Source organism: Nymphaea colorata, chromosome 2 (genome assembly GCF_008831285.2).
Source record: "Nymphaea colorata isolate Beijing-Zhang1983 chromosome 2, ASM883128v2, whole genome shotgun sequence".
NCBI lineage: Eukaryota > Viridiplantae > Streptophyta > Magnoliopsida > Nymphaeales > Nymphaeaceae > Nymphaea > Nymphaea colorata.
In genome coordinates this window covers 35,539,230-35,560,565 of record NC_045139.1, presented here as the reverse complement: position 1 = coordinate 35,560,565, position 21,336 = coordinate 35,539,230, and the positions used below count along the sequence as shown (strand labels likewise).

At 38.8% G+C, this 21,336-nt stretch overlaps 1 protein-coding gene across 1 annotated transcript; it reads left to right on the top strand.

Moving 5' to 3' along the window:
* The first annotated feature begins 2,450 nt into the window (after positions 1-2,450).
* LOC116246993 (uncharacterized) lies at positions 2,451-19,738 on the top strand. The gene is made up of 9 exons (XM_031618933.2): positions 2,451-2,767; positions 3,680-3,829; positions 5,585-5,799; positions 5,887-5,957; positions 6,063-6,225; positions 8,308-8,494; positions 9,099-9,257; positions 10,146-10,234; positions 19,204-19,738. The coding sequence occupies exons 1-9, from the start codon at positions 2,455-2,457 to the stop codon at positions 19,300-19,302; spliced, it is 1,446 nt and encodes a 481-aa protein (XP_031474793.1). The 5' UTR covers positions 2,451-2,454; the 3' UTR covers positions 19,303-19,738.
* The last annotated feature ends 1,598 nt before the right edge of the window (positions 19,739-21,336 follow it).

Below are 21,336 nucleotides of genomic sequence, written 5' to 3'. Positions count from 1 at the left end.
GACGGAGGAGGGGGTTGGCATGGGTGATGGCCCCTTTACATTTAGGGAATTTTTTAAACAAATTTATGGATATATTTTTGAAAATTTTTAACTTTCTATATGTAAAAATTCTGAAAATTGTTATTCGGCCATTCCTAAAAAAACAAATTCTGACTCTGCCTCTGCATTTATAGTACCCTATAACATATTGTTCTATGAATCTTCCTTATTTTTTAAGCCAAATTCGTTGCATAGTAACAATGTGCCTCTTAAGGATATGAAGGGTCTCCATACAACTTGTGTAGCAATGAGAATGCGGGCATGTTGAGCATTATATTGTACAATAATTGCATTCAATTAAAAGGCAAGTTGCACCACACTAAAAGCATTATACGAATTAACCAAGGTTAACTAAATCCAAAAGCTCATTTATAGTCATGTTATAAAATTGGACTGGTCGAGAACGTAGAATAACATGAAAGGCAACTTTAACTTCTGAGTTGCCATCAAATTTCCTTTAGCATGTCATTATGATTCTATCTTTCTAACTTTAAAGGGGCATTGGGTAACAGGAACACTAGGTTGGTGTCCTATGAATATGTCCTAAAGATTGGAGCAAATTTATGCAACACATAAACTTACTGCAGATGGAATACTAATGCAATATAATGATTTATATGCATGTATGAGTTCAAAGCCTCCCAATTGACCATCACTTGTGTGCTTATCTTAAGGCAAAATATATTTTGCTCCCGCTAAGAGCAATTTGAATAGGAGGATGATAAGATTCAAGTTTTGTCACTTGTGAATTAACAGCCAATTAAATAGGTGTCTGCATATCATGACATTCAATCACAGTCACAAAGTCTCAGAGTTTACGGCAAGGTTTTTGTCGGGTATAATACGGCGGGCTTGAAAAACATGAGAACAAAATGGTATTTTACAAAAATTAAAAAACTAAAACTGGGAGAAAATAAAATAAGTGAGAAAATAATAGCACAAACATCAAAAGATAAGTAGATTTGTAACAAGTAAAAAGTAGAAAGTAAAAAAAAAATGTTTGGCATTAAAAAAAATGCAAAAAAAAGTGTTAAAAACACATTTTTTCGTTTTTAACGTTTTTTTTCAAAAAAATGAGTTTTTTAAAAGTTTTAAACAACATTTCATTTTCTTGGGTTTTTTCGCGTTTTTTCCGAAAATAAAGTGTTTGATTCCACCATGTTTACAAGTTTGACAATAAGTAAACTTGCAAACTTGTATTGGTTGTATGCATTAAGAATAGGAGGTCAAACCCCCCCCCCCCTAAACCTTCTCCTACCTCGGGGTTCGGGATTACTTTGAAACCTGGGTGGGAAGCGGGATATCGGTCAACTAGTGTATAATGTTTTCAGCCCAGTAGAGTTTCGTTCACGGAATCAAACTAACGATCAAACTTTCACCAGCCAACCCAACCAGCTAGGGTATGCCCATTGGGCTCCAAGAACTGGATGTTACTGAATTCAATTTTGAACCAATCACAAACGAGCAATACAATGCATGCAACACCCGCGAGCACCTCCGAACACATGATCGTGTGTTAAGGAGGTCAAACATAACACCTTCTCTGCCACATGAGATCATGCTATATTGGAAAGCTGGTGTATGTGCCCCATGCCAAGACTCCCCAATATTGTCACACACCCTTCTGGCTAGGATGTAACCATTATCATATTAGAATCATCTGATGTTCACGTATTTGGATTTGAATATGAATGAAAAAAGATAATGCCATAATAAAGTCTGAATTTTAAACTCCAAATTCAAATATGATCTTCTTCCAACTTTAAATTCGCAACTGAATTCCAATCCGACTTTTAAATACACAAATGAATCTTAACTGCAGTATCATATGTTTAAAAAGGCTTTCAATCTGTATGAATATTGAATGTAAGATACTTATTTAAACCTAAATGCGAATACGGTAAGATATTTATTCAAACCGAACCCGAATATGGTTGTATGTCATTTTTTCAGATAGGAACTGGATACAATTTCTTAATCTGATGTTAATCTTTTTCTATAACTTTTTTAAGCAATTCAATCGATACCCATTTCGGGTCCATTTATGACATTCCTACTTCCTAAGCAAAAAACCTGCTCCGTTATATATATATATATAACACTTAAATTCGCCTGCAGGATGAAAGTTACCAAAATGCCCCATAAATTAAATGGAAGACCCCTCCTTTTATGAGGGTAAAAAAGGAATAAAAATATCTCCAATGAAAATTACAAAATAACCCTTTGAAAAGAGGTGAGAACATGCTTTTCTGACAGGGAAAGTGCTCTCAGTAACCAAGTCGATTAAGTGAAAAATTCTAAAAGTGAGCTGGTTTTTACAATATGCTCAATTAGTTGGGGGTGTTCGTTAAAATTTCCGTTATTCATATACGGAGCTTTAAGTGTCGTTCGACTGGACTGAACTCCGCTGAAAAAATGGAGGCCTGTCTGCTCTCTTCTTCTTCTTCCTATTCTCTCGGAAACACCAAGTCTCTCTCCAGGTCTTGTTCGAGGACTTACCCTCACATCATATTTGTGTCTGGAATAAGGAGGTCTAGTAACCGTTGGACCCGGCTATCGGTGACCTCAAGTTTCAGACCAACCGCGGTCGAGAACTCAACTTTCGATGTCGTCGTAGTCGGGGCCGGGATTATTGGGTTAACCGTGGCCAGGCGCTTCTTGATGACGACCAATCTGTCAGTCGCCGTGGTGGATGCCGGGGTCCCATGTTCCGGCGCAACTGGTGCAGGTGGACTCTGCGCGTCGTCCTTCTAGTCTTCTTTTATTCTGTTGACGTTTTTTTGGAATTCTGTAAGGCCATTTTTGTTCGTATGGTGCTCTGTGTTACCTGAAGCATAAGCAACTACTAGGCCATTCTGATCTTAACGTAGAGATTTATTGGTCTTCGGGAGCACAGTAATCCACTTCCTGCACTTAAGTAATCTCAGTTTTCTGCACCAGATTTGTCAGGTCCGGCTGAAATCAGGAGTACTTAAGACACATTAGTATGCAAATAGCTTGATGGTTGTTAAACACATATATTCTAATGTAGTTTAAATTCTAGGATTGCGATCCCTGAAGTGGGGCACATACTTGGTTGATGTGAATCCGTCCAGCATATGATTGGGATCTGTTACTATAGCTTGAGTTGTATGCATGAATAACAAGTCAAGGTAAGACAGTTTGGCTTCAGGGAGCATACTTGGTTGGGCATATTAACTTGAGAACCCGATATGTTTTATGGTAGCTCGGTAGCTCGACCTGGGTACTAGCTGTGACTGTTTCATTCCCGGAATTTCTTAATCTTGCTTTAGATTAATACTACTTCCGTAGCTTGAATTGAAGCGGTTTTACTTCTTATTTTCCTGACAGTAATATTGTTCATTTGGTTGTCAGCTTTGCATCTATTTATCAACGTATTGTGAATATTGTTACATGAAGATGCAATCCAAGTCTAACAGCGTCCATGTCGAAGGCTATCAAAATTTGATTTAAGTATCTTTCCTATAGATTGTCCTCTATATTATGTGGATATCAAGAAGCAGATAGCAATTTAGTTTCGTTGATTATATTAAAAGATTATTACTCTTCCTGTCACGATTTTTAGTGGTGTTTGTTGGGAATGATATTTATTCTGTCGATGATTACATGGCATTGTTAGGCCAAGGTTACATATGGATGACACATAAAACACCTGGAAGTGAGACATGGGATCTCTGCAACAGAAGCAAAAAGCTATGGGAAGATTTGGTGGATGAGTTGCGGTTTCATGGCGTGGATCCTTCGCAAGAGCTAGGATGGAAGAAAACAGGTTACACATGGCCCTATCATTTGATATCCGTATCCTGATTTATTATTGTAGTCAACGAAGATGTGCGTTTTGCTTTCACTTCCCTAATGAAGTAGACATTGTTTCTCTTGTAAATTATCTACGACATTTCACTTATGCATATCACTTAACTCTTCTATATTTAATAATGTTCTTAGATTTTCTTGCTTTGCTAAATTTACCTGGTTGAAGGATCTAGGTTGTCCCTGTGCTTCAAGCGAAACTTATATTATTCTTTGTCATTAAAAATGCATATTCTGTTTTTCCTTTTCTATTGAATGAAAGAATGTTTACCTATGACAAATAACATATTACGTAATTCACTTGACTCATTGATATCTCTTCCTGCTTCTTAGATTTTTTCCTTTGTGCTATTTCATAACCTGTTTGAGCAATGCAGGTTGTCTTCTTGGCTAGATGCGAAATGTTATCTTCTTCGTTGAAAATATGTGTCTTTGTTTCCCTCTCTCATGAAATAGAGATTTCTCCTGTATGATAATCATGTGTTGCTACAATATTTCACTTATGGAACTCACTGACTATTTTATTTTTGCTTATGGTTTCTTATGTTTTCTTACAATGCTGTGACAACCTGGTTGAATATTCCAGTCTGTCCTCTTGCTTCATGTCCATCACCCCTTTTCTTCTCTTCCAGAACTAGTTTCCTTGTGTTTCAGTTAAGCAAGCTTTGTTTTCTTTTTCTTTTGGTGTTTTCCCTTCTGCTGATGCTTCACGCTCTTCTGTTCTAGGCTTTTTCAATTTCCATCATCATGATTATACTCACTCTTCTTATTGCTTTGTTGTCATGCTCATTATCAAACATTCTTACTGTATTGGATTGTTGTTAAATTATTGATGCTATAAATACTCCCTCTTTTCCCCTTATGTCAGAAATGATCCTGATGCTCCCATCTTTTTCTTGCACATGCTTTATTTCATGTTTCATGTTTGTCATATATGATACCTGAAAGAGGGGAAAACTGTTGAAGAATAGATTCTGGTGGGAGGGTGAAACCTGTCTTTGTCATTAGCCTCTAAGGTTCTTCATGTGCAGGTCATTTGTTGTCATTACATCAGAGATTGTCTTGTACTGAAGTTTGTCCATTGGCTTGAAAATTTGAACCTGGGGTCTCTGTATAACATTGACAGCAAATTGTTCCTTTTTTATGTTGTTGATCCTCTCCATAGAAGTTTTAATATGCAATAGACTGCTGTTCAAAAATCAACAAGTTATGCCTTTGAGGTTCTCAAGATGATTTGAAGGTGCTATATGAGTTAGCTATTGTTTCAACTGTCAAATAAGAAATTCTGTAACCCCCTTGGTGGAGTTTTCAGATAATGCCAGTGTGTTTATACTCCAGAGATATGTTTTGGTATTTTGTTGGCTGTTAGTTGGGCAAGATGTCTGGATTGGAGAAGGGGTTGGGTTAAAATGCATATGACTTGAATGCTTGTTTGGAAGGCATTGGCCAAATGTTTTGGCAGTGAGGTGGTTTTTTTCCCTTCGCTGAAAAACAAATACAGGAAGCATTTAATGTGAAATAACTAGATTAAGTTACCATCATTTTCGTAAAGGTGTATTTACCACCATTTTCTAGGTTTATAAAATACTTTGTCTAGTTTCTCTTTGTGGTTTTTTCTTTTTCCCTTATTGCCTTCTGATCTTATCAATAGCAGTAAATCATGCAGACATGTTAATATGTTATAAAAGTATCTTAATCTTATGTTGATTAATAGGAAGCTTGTTGATTGGTAGAACTCCTGAAGAATCGGAGATGCTGGCAAGTAGAGTTAAGTTACTCTCTGAAGCTGATTTGAGAGCAGAGTTCTTGTCTGCTGGTTCTCTGGCTGCAGAAGAGCCATCTCTTCAAGTTGGAAGGGACTGGAGTGCTGCTTTTGTCCCAGATGATTGCCAGATAGATGCTCAACTTGCTGTGGATTTTATTGAAAAGGTATGCTAGAGATATTGTCTTCTTACAGTTACTTAAATGAAGGAAAGTGGAAGGCATGCTGACCTTGTCGATCTTGGTTACATATAGGGGAATAGGTCCTCTGGTTTGCAGGGCAGGTATAAGGAATTCTTTCATGAGCCAGTAATCTCCTTAGTAAGGTATGCTTCAGTCAATGGTGACGGAATGCATTTTCTCCCTGAATTGTTTAACTATTGAATTTCTGCCTTCATTAATGTGGCTTTCTATCATGTTATGCTATGTAGGTCCGATTATGGTGGTGAGGTTGTGGGTGTCCAAACTTCCAAGAATATACTGTACTGTGAACAAGCTCTTGTAGTGGCAACTGGTGCCTGGAGTGGATCCTTAATTCAAGACCTTTTCAAGGGATTAAACATCTCATTTTCTGTCCCTGTGATACCTAGAAAGGTCATCTCTATGCTAATCGCCAAGTACTTGTGGTATCTACAAAAATTATAGTTGTCATGTTTGTATCTTGAGGTGAAAATGAAGTAATGGATTTTCTTTTTTGGTAACTTACTTTCCTTTTGACACTTTATTACTTGGTAAAGTTTAGGTATTATGCACCTCCATTCCAAATGCTCATAATGGTGCAGCATATTTCGTGGATTACCACCCATGGGGCCAAAGGCACCGATCTAGGTGCTGGGTGGCAGCCTAAACACCTAACCTGAGGCACCTAGGCTCCTCAAATAAAGAACTAGTATGTCCTTAAATTTAATGCTACTAAAAATCTGAGTTTCATCTTCTAATATATTGTGGGGTGGAGGAATTTAAAAACCCCCATTTTCTCTGTTTTGCTACTTTTCTTTTTCTTTCTTTCTCTTTTTTCCATATTCTCTGTCAAATAGGGACTGCTTATGGGAATCTTTTCCCTTTTGTTCTTGTTATTTTGTCTGTTTGAGCAGCTTTAATCCTTGTGTGCAACTTCTTTCCTTGTCATTGTGTATGATCAAATACAGAACTCATTGCATCTTAAACTGATGGTTTTTGAGCAAGCAATACAACAGGCATGCACTACAGCTTCCCAGATTTTAGCCACTGCATAAGCAATTCATGACAATTCCTAAACGCAGGCATGAGCACATGTGCACACAATGCAAGCCAAATGTTAAGTAGCTGATGCCCCTACTTGACCATAACTGGGTGTATAAATAGGCAGTTAACTGATGACTAGGTTGGCCATGACAACATATTATTTAGGGTAATCTTAGTCCAGATAATTTTAACAAAGCATCAGAGATTGTCTCCTTAAGATTGAGTAGTAGAACCTACTGTCATAGAGGAGTTTTCCTCATGTTCTATTTTAAGTTGAAAGAAGTTGCTATTAATTTTACCTTTTTCTTTTGTAAATATTTGGAAGGAGAAAATCACATTTTCTTCTTAAGACCCTATAAGCTGTTATCTTTAGTTCCCATAATCCTTTTCCAATAAATTCAGTTTGAAGATTCACTTTTATCATTGCCCAATAGTCTTCACAGAAAATGCTTTGCTTTGACACATACATGAGGTTGGAGTTCTATACCTGGTTTTATACTGTCTTTTATGTTAATACTCTGCTTGGTTGTTGCTGGAATTGGAAATACAAAGGATATTTGGTTTTCGTTTTAATTTTTTGACCAAGTGTCGTACATCTAGGCTAGGATGTTTGTAACTGTAACAATGTTTTCTTGATTTTCTTTTTTTCTCATGGAAGTTATGAACCTTAACAAAATCACTGACATATCCTTTCCTGAACCTAATTCTATCATTCTGTGTTGTCCCTAAATGTTATGGCATTTAGGTAGAAGTTTGCAGGATCTATTCCATACCTAATATGTTGCTTTTTTGATAAAATTGGTAACACCTAGTTGAGGCAGTTAAATTTCCATTTACGGTATCTGGTTTTGACTGCAAGGCATGACCACCATGTCTGATTAACTTTATTTACAATTATAAGGTTTTCCTTCCAGTGCCTTCTTCTTGTTGATTAGTTCATTTGTTCTTAGCATTCAAGCAACAACTTGATGGGTTGGTTTATGTCTTACATTAGTCAGCTCATGTTCATTTTGGGGCTTTCTATTGCTTCTGGAGTCGACCTTTTTGTGCTAAATGGATTTATGGGGTGCAAAGAGATTTTGAAGGATTTAAAATATCAAGAATTGTTATAACCAAAGCTCCCATTCGACCAAAAAAAGAAAAAAAAATAAAAACTTAATGGCCATGGCTTCCTTATGTCCGTAACCTATAGCTTGGGTTAGTTATTGAAGTTGAAGACAGGGAAATTAAGGGTGCTATGCATGTAAATTTGCGACTTTTTTTGTATTCATGAAGCTAAAGTAGTGCTGTCCTAAACTTGTACAAGTAAGTGACTCAACATAAATTATGGTGGAAGACTGGAAGTTTTCTACGTTGAAGCAATGTTGGTTGTTTTTTTTTTTTTATAACAGTCCCTCTGTGTGGAATACTCTATTCTTATAATTATTTGATAGTCTTTCTTTGCTTCTCCAGGGGTACCTTGTCATATTAGAAAATTTTCAGAAAATGCAACTAAATCATGGTATAATGGAGTTTGGATATGTTGATCATCAGATCATTTCTCGATCATCCAATTTATCTGCTTCCGGAGTTTCTGAATGCGAGAAGTTGTCAATTTCAATGACAGCTACAACTGATGCTACAGGAAATTTGCTTTTAGGTCTGTGCTCTGTGTGCTGGTTTTTCATAGACCCTATGTTCTTAGTTAGCTTTGTTGTAGCACATGATTTGTTGGTTTTAGTCTGTCAGCTTGTGTCCATAGTGACGGAGCCAAAGGTCTTTCAAGTGCTGAATGTTGGCTGACTGCTCCACTGTCTTTCTTAGCTTGTTATTTCTATCAACTGAGAACAAATTCAGTAAATTCTGAACGGCTTTTAAAGACTGTTTTTGGGTACAAGCTAGCATGCAGTTTCTAAAGCGCCTTTTCCTTATATATAATGAACTCTTCCTTTTTATTATTTACAGATTATTAAGTATTGTACTTCTGAGTTTTTTAAGTAGTAAGTCAGGGGTCAGTTGGGTTTTGAGCGTTTTTCTCTAAGCCCCTAGACAGCCTTTTTTTTCTCATTTGCTATTGTTATTAAAATTTTATTTGGTAAACATGAAATATCTCTGCCTGTTCATTCTGCATAAGAGTTTTTTTTTTTTCCCTTTTTGAAGTTGTATCACATGCTTTATAACTTTTAAGATTTCAAGCTGAATAACATTATTCTATGCTATCTTATTTTGATCTGAAACTGTGACCACATTGACAAAATTTTCAGGAAGTAGTCGCCAGTTCATTGGATTTGACAATGGAATGGATGAATCTATTGTGAATTGCATATTAGATCGTGCACAACAGTTTTTTCCTGCTTTAAGAGACCTCCCTCGACAGGACATGTTAAGAAGCAGAAAAATAAGGATTGGATTTCGTCCTTACAGTAAGTTCTTCATTTCTTATTATGACTCTTCTAGAGTGAACTGAATAAGACTCGTGGTGCTATAATGGACGATGAGGCATTTTCTTGGAGCATCTATCATGTAAGGAGCTAATGGCTTGTTTGTGAAGGCCTGCAATACCTGCAATTTATAGGTTTCAGACTTATGGTTTCATTGCATGTAAAATATTATTTGGAGGGTGTGTGGTGCAACACCACCTCAATGCAGGTTATGGTCAATCTAGACTTTGGAGGAAGTAGGTCTACAAAACCTGGATTCCCAGTTGTTTGGGGGGCAACAGAACCTTGCTTTCAGCTGTCCAAAGGCTACATTGTTGCTGGGAGGTTCTTTTTGACATAGTGCAACTGCCGTCACCTCCCAGGTGTGGCGACTGGGATGCATAGAATGAGCCAAGTAAGCAGTCATTCTTGGCCCATTTAGTTACTAAGAACGGCTGGTGCATCACAGTTTGCCTCTGCAACATTTTATCTGGTCATATCCTCGCTGCTTTGTGGTTGACAGTGAAACAGTGTCCAGGATTGTCCATTTTTCTAGTGAAAGTAGTGTTGCGAAGTGCTTTTAGTAAGGCATCTAGGCTGGGTCAAAATAAGGTTCTCTGATTATAGTTTTATATTGCATGTTATCCTTGCACCAGGACAAAAATTCCGTCCATGTGTGTGCTCTGATTCAGGAAAGTGGACACGCATGCAGGCATATGCATGAGTTGGTATACATGTGTGGACTGTGGACCTGGGGGATTATATGTTTGGGAAAGCATGTGTGAAAAATTGTTGTAGCGAAGTCTCCAGTGAAACATTCTTTTATTGATGTTTTTGAAATTTATCTATAACCATCGCTGGTATTTGTAACATAGTTACCAAAACTTGTAGTGCATGATGGGAAACCAATTATTGGGCCTGTTCCTGGCTTACCAAAGATGATCCTTGCAGCGGGACATGAAGGAGGAGGATTGACCATGGTATAGTTCTTTCTCACTTCAGAGAAACCTTTAATGCAACTAAATAGTTCACGTGTTTTCCAAGCATGTTATTGTTATTATCTTTCTTTTTTCTGTTTTAACAAGAAGGTCCAGGCTGATACCTTCCTTTGTTCTCCCAATTGTACATGTTGAAAGAATTGTCATGTTTTCAAGTATATCAAGAATCAAAGCGAAGCTATGGTTGACCCAGAAGCTAGGGGAAACCATAATTAACATCCACAAACTGGGCAAAACGAAAAATTTTGATACAAATTCGATAATAGAGATAAATTGCACTATACTTACCAAGCTGAAAAATGTGCTCAAGATAACAATTCAATTCCCTAACTCCTGGTGCGTCGGTTTACCCATATATCCTTATATGTACATACTGTGTCCTATAGAGGGTAGACCTAGCCTGACAGCTATTGGGATCAGGTACAGAGGCTAGTTAAACTTCCCCAACTAGCCATTAGAAGTCTAACAGATACTAAATTGTAGGAAGATAAGTCCAGATTGTAGTAAATTGGTTATTCAAAAACCTTAAATAGAAAAAGATTAAAAGATGAATAAGCATATACCTTATCTACATAAAAGACACTAAAACTGGAACTTTAATACAACTTAAAATTTTGAGGACCAAATACATAGGGAGCTGATAATAAAACACTGATCTTAAATGCATAAGGATTTCTAATATTGATATATGTGTTCCAAACTTCCAATAAAGGATTTGCTGGGAGATATGCTCCTGACTGTTTTATTTCCAGAAAAAATATATACAATATATATGTTAAGATATATTTATTTGTATGTTCTGGTTTGCAGTTCTGGATCCATTATGGATTTATTAATTATTATCCTGAGGTGCTACTTAAGGGCATTGTTGATAGATTGTGTGGTTCGGGTCCAGATCCATACCCGACCCGCCTTGTAGCCCGTTTTTGGGCTCTACTTAAGTCATGTAACCCTAATCCTTATGTGTTAATGATAATCTTAAGAGAGAGAGAGTCTGGCTGCTAGTGGGCACCAACTCCTCCTCATTCGTGGTTTTTTCTCCCTCGTGTTGAGGGTTTTCCACGTTACATCGTGATCATTGTTTTCTCTTCCTCTTCTTCTTGTTCGTATCTCTACATGGTATCAGAGCCGTGAAGTTCCGGCGTTTCTGGTTGTCTTTTGCCCGTGTTGGAGGAGAATCGCCCGGCACTGTTCATCGTCTCGCCCGTGCCCGACGCTCGTGCCCAAGCGTCGTCTGTCGTCCCGCCGCCGTCTCCGCCCAGCGCTGCCCTGATCAGCGCCGCTCAGGATTCCGCCGTCTTCGCCTAGCGACAACCGGCCCAGCGACGCCCTGATCAGCGCCGCTCAGGATTCCGCCGCTTCCGCCCAGCGTCGGCCTGCCCAACGACGACCTGTCCAGCGGCGGTCTTTTTCCGCCCAACGCCGTGTCTTTTTCTGGCGCCGCGCCGCTCTGCCTGGTTCCGGCGGTCTATTTCTGCCCAGCGCCGCGCCGACTGCCTGATTCCAGCGGTCGCCGCTTTGCCTGGTTCCGTTGCTAGCTCTCTGTCCTTTTTTTTTGGTGTTGTATTGTGTTGTTGCTTCCTGCTGCCCTTGCTGCCTACTGGTCTGTGATTATGGCAGCCTCTTCCTTGTCCACCGTCAACACCAATCCGACTGAAATAGGGGCTTTTAGAACTGAGAATGTTCCCATGCAGGTCATCACTCTTCGCCTCACCAAGGAAAACTATTTCTCGTGGTCACCTGCTATGACTATGGGGATTGCTGGCCGTGGTCGCATGGCCTATATTGATGGGAGCAACCCCGAACCAGCAAGAACAAGTGATGTGTGGCATACTTGGTTTCTTGAGGATAATCAAGTGAAAACTTGGATTGTCAACTCCGTTTCTGCCGATATTCAGCCCCTTATCCTTCGGAAGAAGACTGCTAGAGACATGTGGGTGGTCCTCGAGCAAATGTATGGCCAAAAGAAAACGACAATTCGTACTTACCAAGTTATGAAGACAGTCTATGGCATTCGACAAGGGAACTCGTCTGTTGCAGAGTACTATGGGGCTTTGAAAGCCAAGTGGGAAGAGCTTGACTATCATTCTGATATTCCTTGGCATTGTCCCCATGATCAGGCGCTCTATGTTGCTCATGAATGGGAAAACAGGGTGTTCCTATTTTTAGCAGGTTTAAATGATGAGTTTGAAGATGTTCGAAGCCAGATTTTGAATTCAGGGGAGGTGTCCAGTATTGAAGATGTGTACTCCTGTGTTGAAGCGGAAGAACAGAGAAGGCTTGTTACAAAAGAAGGGAAGAGGGAACTTGTGCCCTATAACGAGAGATCTGCTCTCGTGAGTCGTGGTCCTGGCGGCCCATCTAGGTCTCTTCGCCGGTGCACTCACTGCAAGAAGACAGGTCACACTGTGGATTATTGCTGGGATCTTCATCCAGAAAAGAAGGGAAACAGAGGGAGATCTTTGACTGGGAGAACGCCTATGTCTGAGGTGCAAGCCTCTAGTGGAGAAAAAGTCTCCATTTCTGCTGACCAGCTTCGTGAACTAAGGGCTTATTTGGGCAGGATCGATGTCAACAAGACTGAGACCTCAGAGAGAACTACAGCTAATCATGCTCTTGTAGTTATTGGCAATCAAGGTAACTTTTCTGTGGGGGAATGGATTGTTGATAGTGGTGCTACTCATCACATGACAGGTAATCCAAAATTGTTTCATGAGTATAAGTTGTCCTCGGGAAGGGAACGTGTTTCTCTTGCAGATGGTTCCTCTACCTGTGTGGCAGGCGAAGGCACTCTGTCCTTGTTGGACAAATTTCATGTGCAGGGCGCTTTACATGTTCCCCAGTTTCCTTTAAATCTCTTATCAGTCAGTAGACTTACTAAAGAATTGAATTGTGAACTTATATTCTCTGCCGATCGTTGTGTTTTGCAGGACTTGGTGACAGGGAAGAGGATTGGGATTGATTTAGCTTCTGATGGATTATATCGTCTTCCCATACGTGTGGCTACTGCTCTGTTGACAGCGATCCGCAAGACAGATAAGAGAAGAGAAGATTGTCTTCAGTCTTTTATGTACTGGCATGAACGTTTTGGGCATTTACCTTTTGGGATTTTGAAACATTTGTTTCCAGACTTGTGTTCCTCCTTTGATGTGTCTTCCATTTCTTGTGATGTTTGTCAGTTTGCCAAACATGTGAGGGCTTCGTACCCTCTTTCTTCTAGTTGTGCTAATGAAGCTTTTTCCCTGATTCACTCTGATGTGTGGGGACCTTCGGGCATTCATACCCGTCAAGGTTTCCAGTATTTTATCACTTTCATTGATGATTTCTCTCGTGCTACATTTATATACTTGTTAAAAGACCGCAGCGAGGTTCCTTGAATCATCGAGACATTTATTCTTCTTGTGCATACCCAGTATGGTGCGAATGTTAAAACTTTCAGGTCCGATAATGCCCGTGAGTACATGTGTCAGCCTGTTGAGGAGTTTCTTAGACAACGGGGGATTGTTCACGAGACATCCTGTAGTTATCGTCAACTTCTTAATGTCACCAGGGCTCTTTTGTTTCAAAGAAATCTTCCTAAACACTATTGGGGTGATGTCGTTCTTACTAGTGCCTATCTTATTAACTGCATGCCCAGTCGTGTTTTGAACGGTAAGACTCCCCACTCGTTGCTTCCTGGCAGTCGTCCACCATTTCCTCTTCCTCCTCGTGTTTTTGGTTGTGTATGTTTTATCCATGATCACAGTCCAAATGTCACGAAACTTGATCCTAGGTCTATCAAAGGTGTCTTTGTTGGATACTCCCCTACGCAAAAAGGATACAAATGTATTGATCCTATTGCTGGTCGAGCCTATGTTACGAGAGATGTTACCTTCTTGGAACATGCCTCTTACTTTGGTGCGAATCCTCTTCAGGGGGAGCAGTCTGTGGGCAGAGAAGAGTATTCTCAGAGACAGGAACTTCAGTTTATAGATTTTTTGGACTACAAGAAAGCAGACTCACTTAATACCGTTGATGTGCCTGAGAAGGAGGAAAGGTGTGACAATAGCATTGAGAAGGAAGGCCCTCAGTTGTTTGGACAGTTCTACTCTAGACGAGGTACTCGGACAGAGATGATGACTTGTGATGCTAGATCTACTTCCAATCCCAATGCCACTCCTTCCCTGGATGAACCAAGTCCTACCGAGGAGACCATGGAGACTCATGATGAGGTTGAAAAGAAGAATGACGATCTTCCCATTGCCCTGAGAAAGGGTGTCAGGTCATGTACTCAACACCCCATTGGTAATTTTGTTTCTTATTCCAGACTTGGGAAAGATTACAAGTGTTTTGTTTCTACTCTTTCTTTGGCTGTGATTCCCAGGACTGTCGCTGAAGCTCAAAGTGACTCCAAGTGGGCTGATGCAATGAAAGAAGAAATAGATGCCCTAAGAAGAAACTTGACATGGGAAGTGGTGAAGATTCCTGAAGCCGCTCACTTAGTTGGATCCAAATGGGTGTATACCATCAAGTACAAACCAGATGGGAGTGTTGAAAGATATAAAGCTCGACTTGTGGCCAAGGGGTTTAGCCAGAAATATGGAATTGATTACTTGGAAACATTTGCTCCTGTTGCGAAAATGAAGACTGTGAGGGTGGTTATATCTCTAGCTGTGATGAAGGAATGGAAGATGTATCAATTGGATGTTAAGAATGCATTCCTAAATGGTGACCTCGAAGAAGAAGTATATATGCATATGCCTCCAGGATATGAAGAACCAGAAAAATGTTGTAAGCTGAAAAAAGCCCTGTATGGCCTTAAGCAATCGCCCAGAGCGTGGTTTGAACGACTGAGAAGAGTAATGCTACGTCATGGATACAAACAAGGAAATGGAGATCACACTCTGTTTGTGAAGAAGAAGGAGAGCAGAGTTACTATCCTGCTCGTCTACGTAGATGACATGATTGTTACTGGAGATGATGAGGAGGAGATTATCAAGCTAAAAGGGTTACTGGCTACAGAATTCGACCTCAAAGATCTTGGCAAGCTAAGGTATTTTCTTGGTATGGAGGTTGCTAGGTCTAGTACTGGTCTTGTACTAAACCAAAGGAAATATACTTTAGATCTGCTGGAAGAAACTGGTAAATTGGGATGTAGACCTACACCTACCCCTTCTGACACTGGGCACAAGTTGAGTCTTAGAGATGGAGAGCCTCTCTGTGAAGAAGACAAGGGAAGATATCAACGTTTGGTTGGGAAGCTAATTTATCTTACCCTCACGAGACCTGATATCACCTTTGCGGTGAATGTTTTGAGCCAATTCATGCATGCGCCAACCGATGCACATCTGAAGGCTGTGGACAGAGTGCTATGCTACCTGAAGAAAAATCCTGGCAAGGGACTCCTGTATGTGAAACAAGAGACTGTGAAAATCGAGGGCTACTCTGATGCGGATTGGGCAGGTTGTGGTGATACCAGACGATCCACTACAGGGTACTGTGTCTACTTGGGAGGAAACCTTGTTGTATGGAGGAGCAAGAGACAGGATGTTTGCTCTAGATCCAGTGCAGAGGCAGAATATAGGGCAATTGCTATGGGAGTGTCAGAGTTATTATGGTTGAAGATATTGTTGACTGACATTGGAATAGAGATTGAAGGACCTATGAAGATGTACTGTGATAACAAGTCTGCAATCAACTTAGCCAACAATCCTGTTCTTCACGACAGAACAAAACATGTTGAAATCGATCGTCACTTCATTCGGGAAAGAATTGATGCGAAAGAGTTGATCTTACCTTACATGAAGTCTGAAGACCAAACTGCTGATGTTCTGACGAAAGCTCTTCCTTCAGCTTCATTTGAGAGGAATGTATCCAAGTTGGGCATGTTTGATATGTATGCTCAACTTGAGGGGGAGTGTTGATAGATTGTGTGGTTCGGGTCCGGATCCATACCCGACCCGCCTTGTAGTCCGTTTTTGGGCTCTACTTAAGTCATGTAACCCTAATCCTTATGTGTTAATGATAATCTTAAGAGAGAGAGAGTCTGGCTGCTAGTGGGCACCAACTCCTCCTCATTCGTGGTTTTTTCTCCCTCGTGTTGAGGGTTTTCCACGTTACATCGTGATCATTGTTTTCTCTTCCTCTTCTTCTTGTTCGTATCTCTACAAGCATTATAACCTTCTTTGCCCTAATATAATTTATAAATAAGAGGACTTCTCCCAGCATGGAGGCTGCTAGTGCTGCTGTTGCATGTCCTGATTAGAGAAAGCAAAGGTCAAGTTCCTCATCCTCTACAAAATTTGGTTCAGGTTTATCCAGTTCTGCCTTTATTTTATAGTTTTAGACCAGTGGTTGTTCTTGGGACATTGAGATGGCCATCTTTCTGTTTCGTTTGTCTTGCTGGTTCACCTTCTATCCTTGTGTCCTGCCATATATTCTTCAATCCTGTGAAATTTGCTCTTTGGCTCACTGAGAATATGTGATTGATTGTGTTGCTCTTTTTGGTGTCTTTTTCCAGTTGTTTCATCTTGTTCATTTCCTTTATGTGTCTAGAACATCTGTCTTGGCTTACAAAAATAAAATCAGTGTCTCCGAATCTTATTTTCTTGGTGATTCTATTCCTTATTCACGTTTTCCTTTCAGGTCATTAAATCAGGCTGCTGGATTACTCCTTTTGAGTGTTGATTGCTTTTGTGCTCTTCATTGTCTTTGTCATCATCGTTTGGTATCTTGGTTTCTCCCATTTTCTTCAGTAGGGGAATCCTGTTTTTCCTAGGTCAGTCTTAAATTCTGGTCCACTCAAGATCTCACAGTTATGGACTTCAATACTTCTGAATCCATGTTCTCTTTAAGAATTTTGCCTCAGTAGGTGTCACTAGATTTGAACAGTGCTTATTTTCTGTCTTGGAAGAGGTAGATCATTCTTTTATTACGAGTTATGGCCTGTCTGAACTCGTACATTGCTGAGTTTGAACACTGCTAGAATTCATTCCAAAAAGCATCAGGATGCTAAAAAGCTTGTGACAGTTTCCTATCCTAAAAATTGTGAATATGTTTTGTAAATGAAAAACGAGCTATGGTTGCTTATCTCACATCCATCCTGTCATAAGTGTGTCTTGTGGGCGTGCTGGATGAATGTGACTAAGGAGTTCAATCAGTACCAACTCTCAGCTTTTTTATGTTCATATGGTGTTTGTCAGGAAGAATTTTTAGAACTTCAAGAAAGATCTTTGACAGTAATGGAATATTTAAATAAGATTAAAGGTATCACTGATGAGTTGACATTAGTGGGAGAGACTTTTAGTTCGTGACAAGGTCCAACAAATTCTTGCTTGTCTACCTGTCTTAAGGCTAATATTACATTATCTCCACAATATTGCAATATTCTCCTATTTTTCCATCTTTTCAGGAACTCATGACAAATTTCTTCAGTATGCGATGAATCTTGAAGCTATTACTGTAAATCAGCTATCTTCAGATGGTCCTCTAAATGTTCTATTTGCTGGTATGAGTAGATGAAGAGGAAAGGAAGGATAAATCACAAGGCGGTGTTTTATTTACTCCCAACAGTTTTTACACCAATACCATCAAAACTCGGGGTACAGAGGTGCCAGTTTGTTACCTATGCTGTAAATATAGGCATGTGAACTGCACACTATTATTTTATCCAGCCTACACTGCAGAAAGTAAGTCCACTCAAAATTAAGCACAATTTCCTACTCATGAATAAATCTCAAGCTAGAGTGGAAAAGACTAGGGAGAATTTGATGCACTTCTTGCTGCCATAAACATCCTTCATTGTGAAAGCAAAGTGACTTAGTCCATTGACTTTGGAGCAGCTAGCCATGTTACAAGAGATATAGGCATTCTTTGTAAATATGTTACATAACGTGTATTCATCGAGCCCAAAGATAGATATGCAACATAATGTAAAAATTTACAATCTACTCTTTTAATGTTAAAAATTCATAAAAATTTGAAAAAATTTGAAGAATTCAAAATAATAAAAAAATACTCTACCTTTACAGGCTCAGCTAGAACTTCAGGATTCCTTTGTAGCTACAAGCAGATGTGCTGACTATGGATGGATCATAGAGAATGGAAAATCCAACAAATTAAAAGATTTGGTTAATAAATTTGGAAAGAGGTGTCCATACTAGAGGTCAGAGAAATCAGTTTGAAATTACAAAATCTCAGAATGAAAAGAAGCTGTGCATAAATGAGCCTGCAGATGAGAGTCTTTAGCTTTGACAAAATCTTATATATGACATCCTAAGGAAATATCAGTTGCTTATGGAAATTCTTCATGCTGCTTATCATTCCTTTCTTACAGCCATGGCGTTAGAGGGTGAACCGTAAAGGCTCATGCTTGTCAATTTAGAAAATGAATTTGAGGCAAATTAATGAAGAGATGAAAGAGGTACATAAATGTAAGGCCCTAGCATAAGAACATGGTTGGATCAAATTGATTTTATACTTAGTGTACGGCTAGACCTGTGGCCAATGGTTTTACTCTAGGGCATGGGTTAGGCTACGTTTGGTCATCGTAAATGATGTTAAATTTAATTTAGAGAGTAGTATCTAAAGGGATACTCATAATGCGTTCAAGAGCTGAAAGGCTGATTCTAGCTGTCTGATTTTCTTGTGTAACATAAGTTATTATGTTTTTGTGGAAGATGACCCTATTTACTTGACTATATCCATGCAACTGCGAGGAAAATTAGAAAGTTCTTTTAACGGGCAATAGCCACTAAAGCATGTCTTTCATGTGCTGTTTGTGTTTTTCCGTGGTATAAAATCCTCATGTCCTTCCCCCTGCTACCAAGAAGGTCCCCATTGTTTTGGCCTGGTAGGAGGAAATGACATTCTGGGTGTTAAAAAGTTCTAATCTTCAACTTATCAGGCGTGTGGAGCCGGTGAGGGCTGCGACTACAAGAACTTCTAATGATTTCTTGCCGTTGAATTTGCAGGCCTTGGGAACTGCAGAAATGGTCGTGGATATGGTGTTAAACAACGTCCCAAAAGTTGATCCCACACCATACTCGCTTCAAGGCAGGTGTTGCAGCTAGCTCCTGTTCATCCCTCTTCCTGGGAAGGTTGCAAGACGTGGGAAAGCTACATATCCTGCAGGCATGAGTGCAGTCAGTCCTGTCTGTTTTCAAAATTTACCGTAAAACTTGTTGGGCGATTCATTTTAGATCTTGTGGGCACATCTGCATCCTACCCATTTATTGTAAAACTTGTTGGGAGATTCATTTTAGATCTTGTGGGCACATTTGCATCCTAACTACTTTGTGCCAACGATCAATGTCAACTTTCGTTTTTGCAATGACTTTTTGAGAGGGGCTTGTAAAGCGGGATGGTGGAATCAGTTACAGAGAATAGCATCTTTAGCCCTTCCTGTTATTCCCAGTAGCTTCTTGCTGACAAGATGGATTTCTTGAAACTTGAAAGCAATTAGCATTCTCAATGACATTATGAAAGAAGGTTGTTATGAACAGCAAACGATCGATGATCGGGACAAATTTACATCTGTGACTAAGAGGACAGATAGTTCTGCGATGATGGTACACAGGCCTGGTTGTGAACTATCAAAATTTTGATGTTATAAGGGCCCTTGATTTTTAGATTATTTAAAAAACATTATTAAAATAAAAATTGACTAACTTAATATATGTTTCTCACTAAATTACTATCGCTGTTAAGTTCATATCTATAAGGTAGATTGCAGAAAAAAATAATGTCAAGTGGTCTGGTTTTTACTGACTTTCCTATATATATATATATATATATATATATATATATATATATATATATGCACACCTACTGACCTTGTTTTCGTTTAGCTGTTTTATAATTCAAATGGAAACAAAAATGCTTTACTTGGCTACCTTTTCATACCAATTGAGAATTAAGGATGTCAACCGACTTGAAATCGGACATACCCTCTATTATATTCAATTTGTCGGATATTGACATATTTAACTTTGACTCAAGATTTCATTTTTTAAATACACAAATCAACCTAATTCAAAACCATTTTTAAATTCGAATTCAGGTATCTAAATTTAGATATCCATGTCATGATAAGTCAAAAGCAGACTTTCAAAATGTAGACACTGAATAAAGGAAAATGGAACCGGCCATATCGATGCCTATTATTCAATTGGATATTTACTTGAAACCGAATCTGAATATGATCAAATGTCATTTACTAAAATTGAATCTAACCTGGTTTCTTAATCTGATGTTGTTTTTTTTCATATCCGACTTATTTGAAGTAGTTCAGTTCACGCATAATTCTAATTCCAACCTAATTCATTGTCATCCTCATTGAGAATGACCTAAACCCTCAAGAAGTAAAGATGTCAATGGATCAACTTCTAAGTTATACCCTTAACTATATCTACTTTTTTGAATATTCACAGAACTTAAATTCGGATTCAAATACGAACAAATAAAAGCCATATCTGAATCTGAAATCAGATTTTAGAATTTGAATCTGATTCAAATCTGATTTTTACAGCAAAGTTCTATTCCGTCTGACTTTCAAAATGTAAGAGCATTGGATATAAGATATTTATTTAAAATTAAATATGATCTAAATCCGATTGGATGTCATTTCATCCTATTCTGATTCGATTTCATAGTTGGATATTAATTTTTTTTTCATATCTGATTGTTTGAGAATGGTTCGGTTAGACAACCAGTTCAAATAAGACATATTGACATCCCTATTACGAAGGCCCCAAAATTAATTTTGTTGGGTGATAACAAGCGGCAGTCTTGAAACATCAAAACAAAAAAAAAGTTAACCATGGTTAGCACATTGCCAAACTCTCGCTAACTTAGAGCAAAATAATCTTATGCTTCATAAAAGAAAAATACAACGTTATTCAATTAGTAACGGCTAATTTATTGGGTGCATTAATGTTCTTCTATTACCTGTAAAGTACATGGGTATAGCAGGTGGCTTTCACAACCTTTCTGAAAATTAGATATGTGTCAGCAAAGTGGCAATTCTACTTTATAGAAAAATGCCAAATACGCATAATTCCCGCTTACCGTTTCTGTGCAGCGGTTCAAACACATGGTTACAAATC

Coding starts and splice junctions, on each gene's coding strand:
- LOC116246993 (XM_031618933.2), top strand. CDS start 2,455: ATGGAGGCCTGTCTGCTCTCTTCTTCTTCTTCCTATTCTCTCGGAAAC. Junction 2,768..3,679: donor TTCCGGCGCAACTGGTGCAG/GTGGACTCTGCG, acceptor TGGCATTGTTAG/GCCAAGGTTACATATGGATG. Junction 9,258..10,145: donor GATTGGATTTCGTCCTTACA/GTAAGTTCTTCA, acceptor CAAAACTTGTAG/TGCATGATGGGAAACCAATT.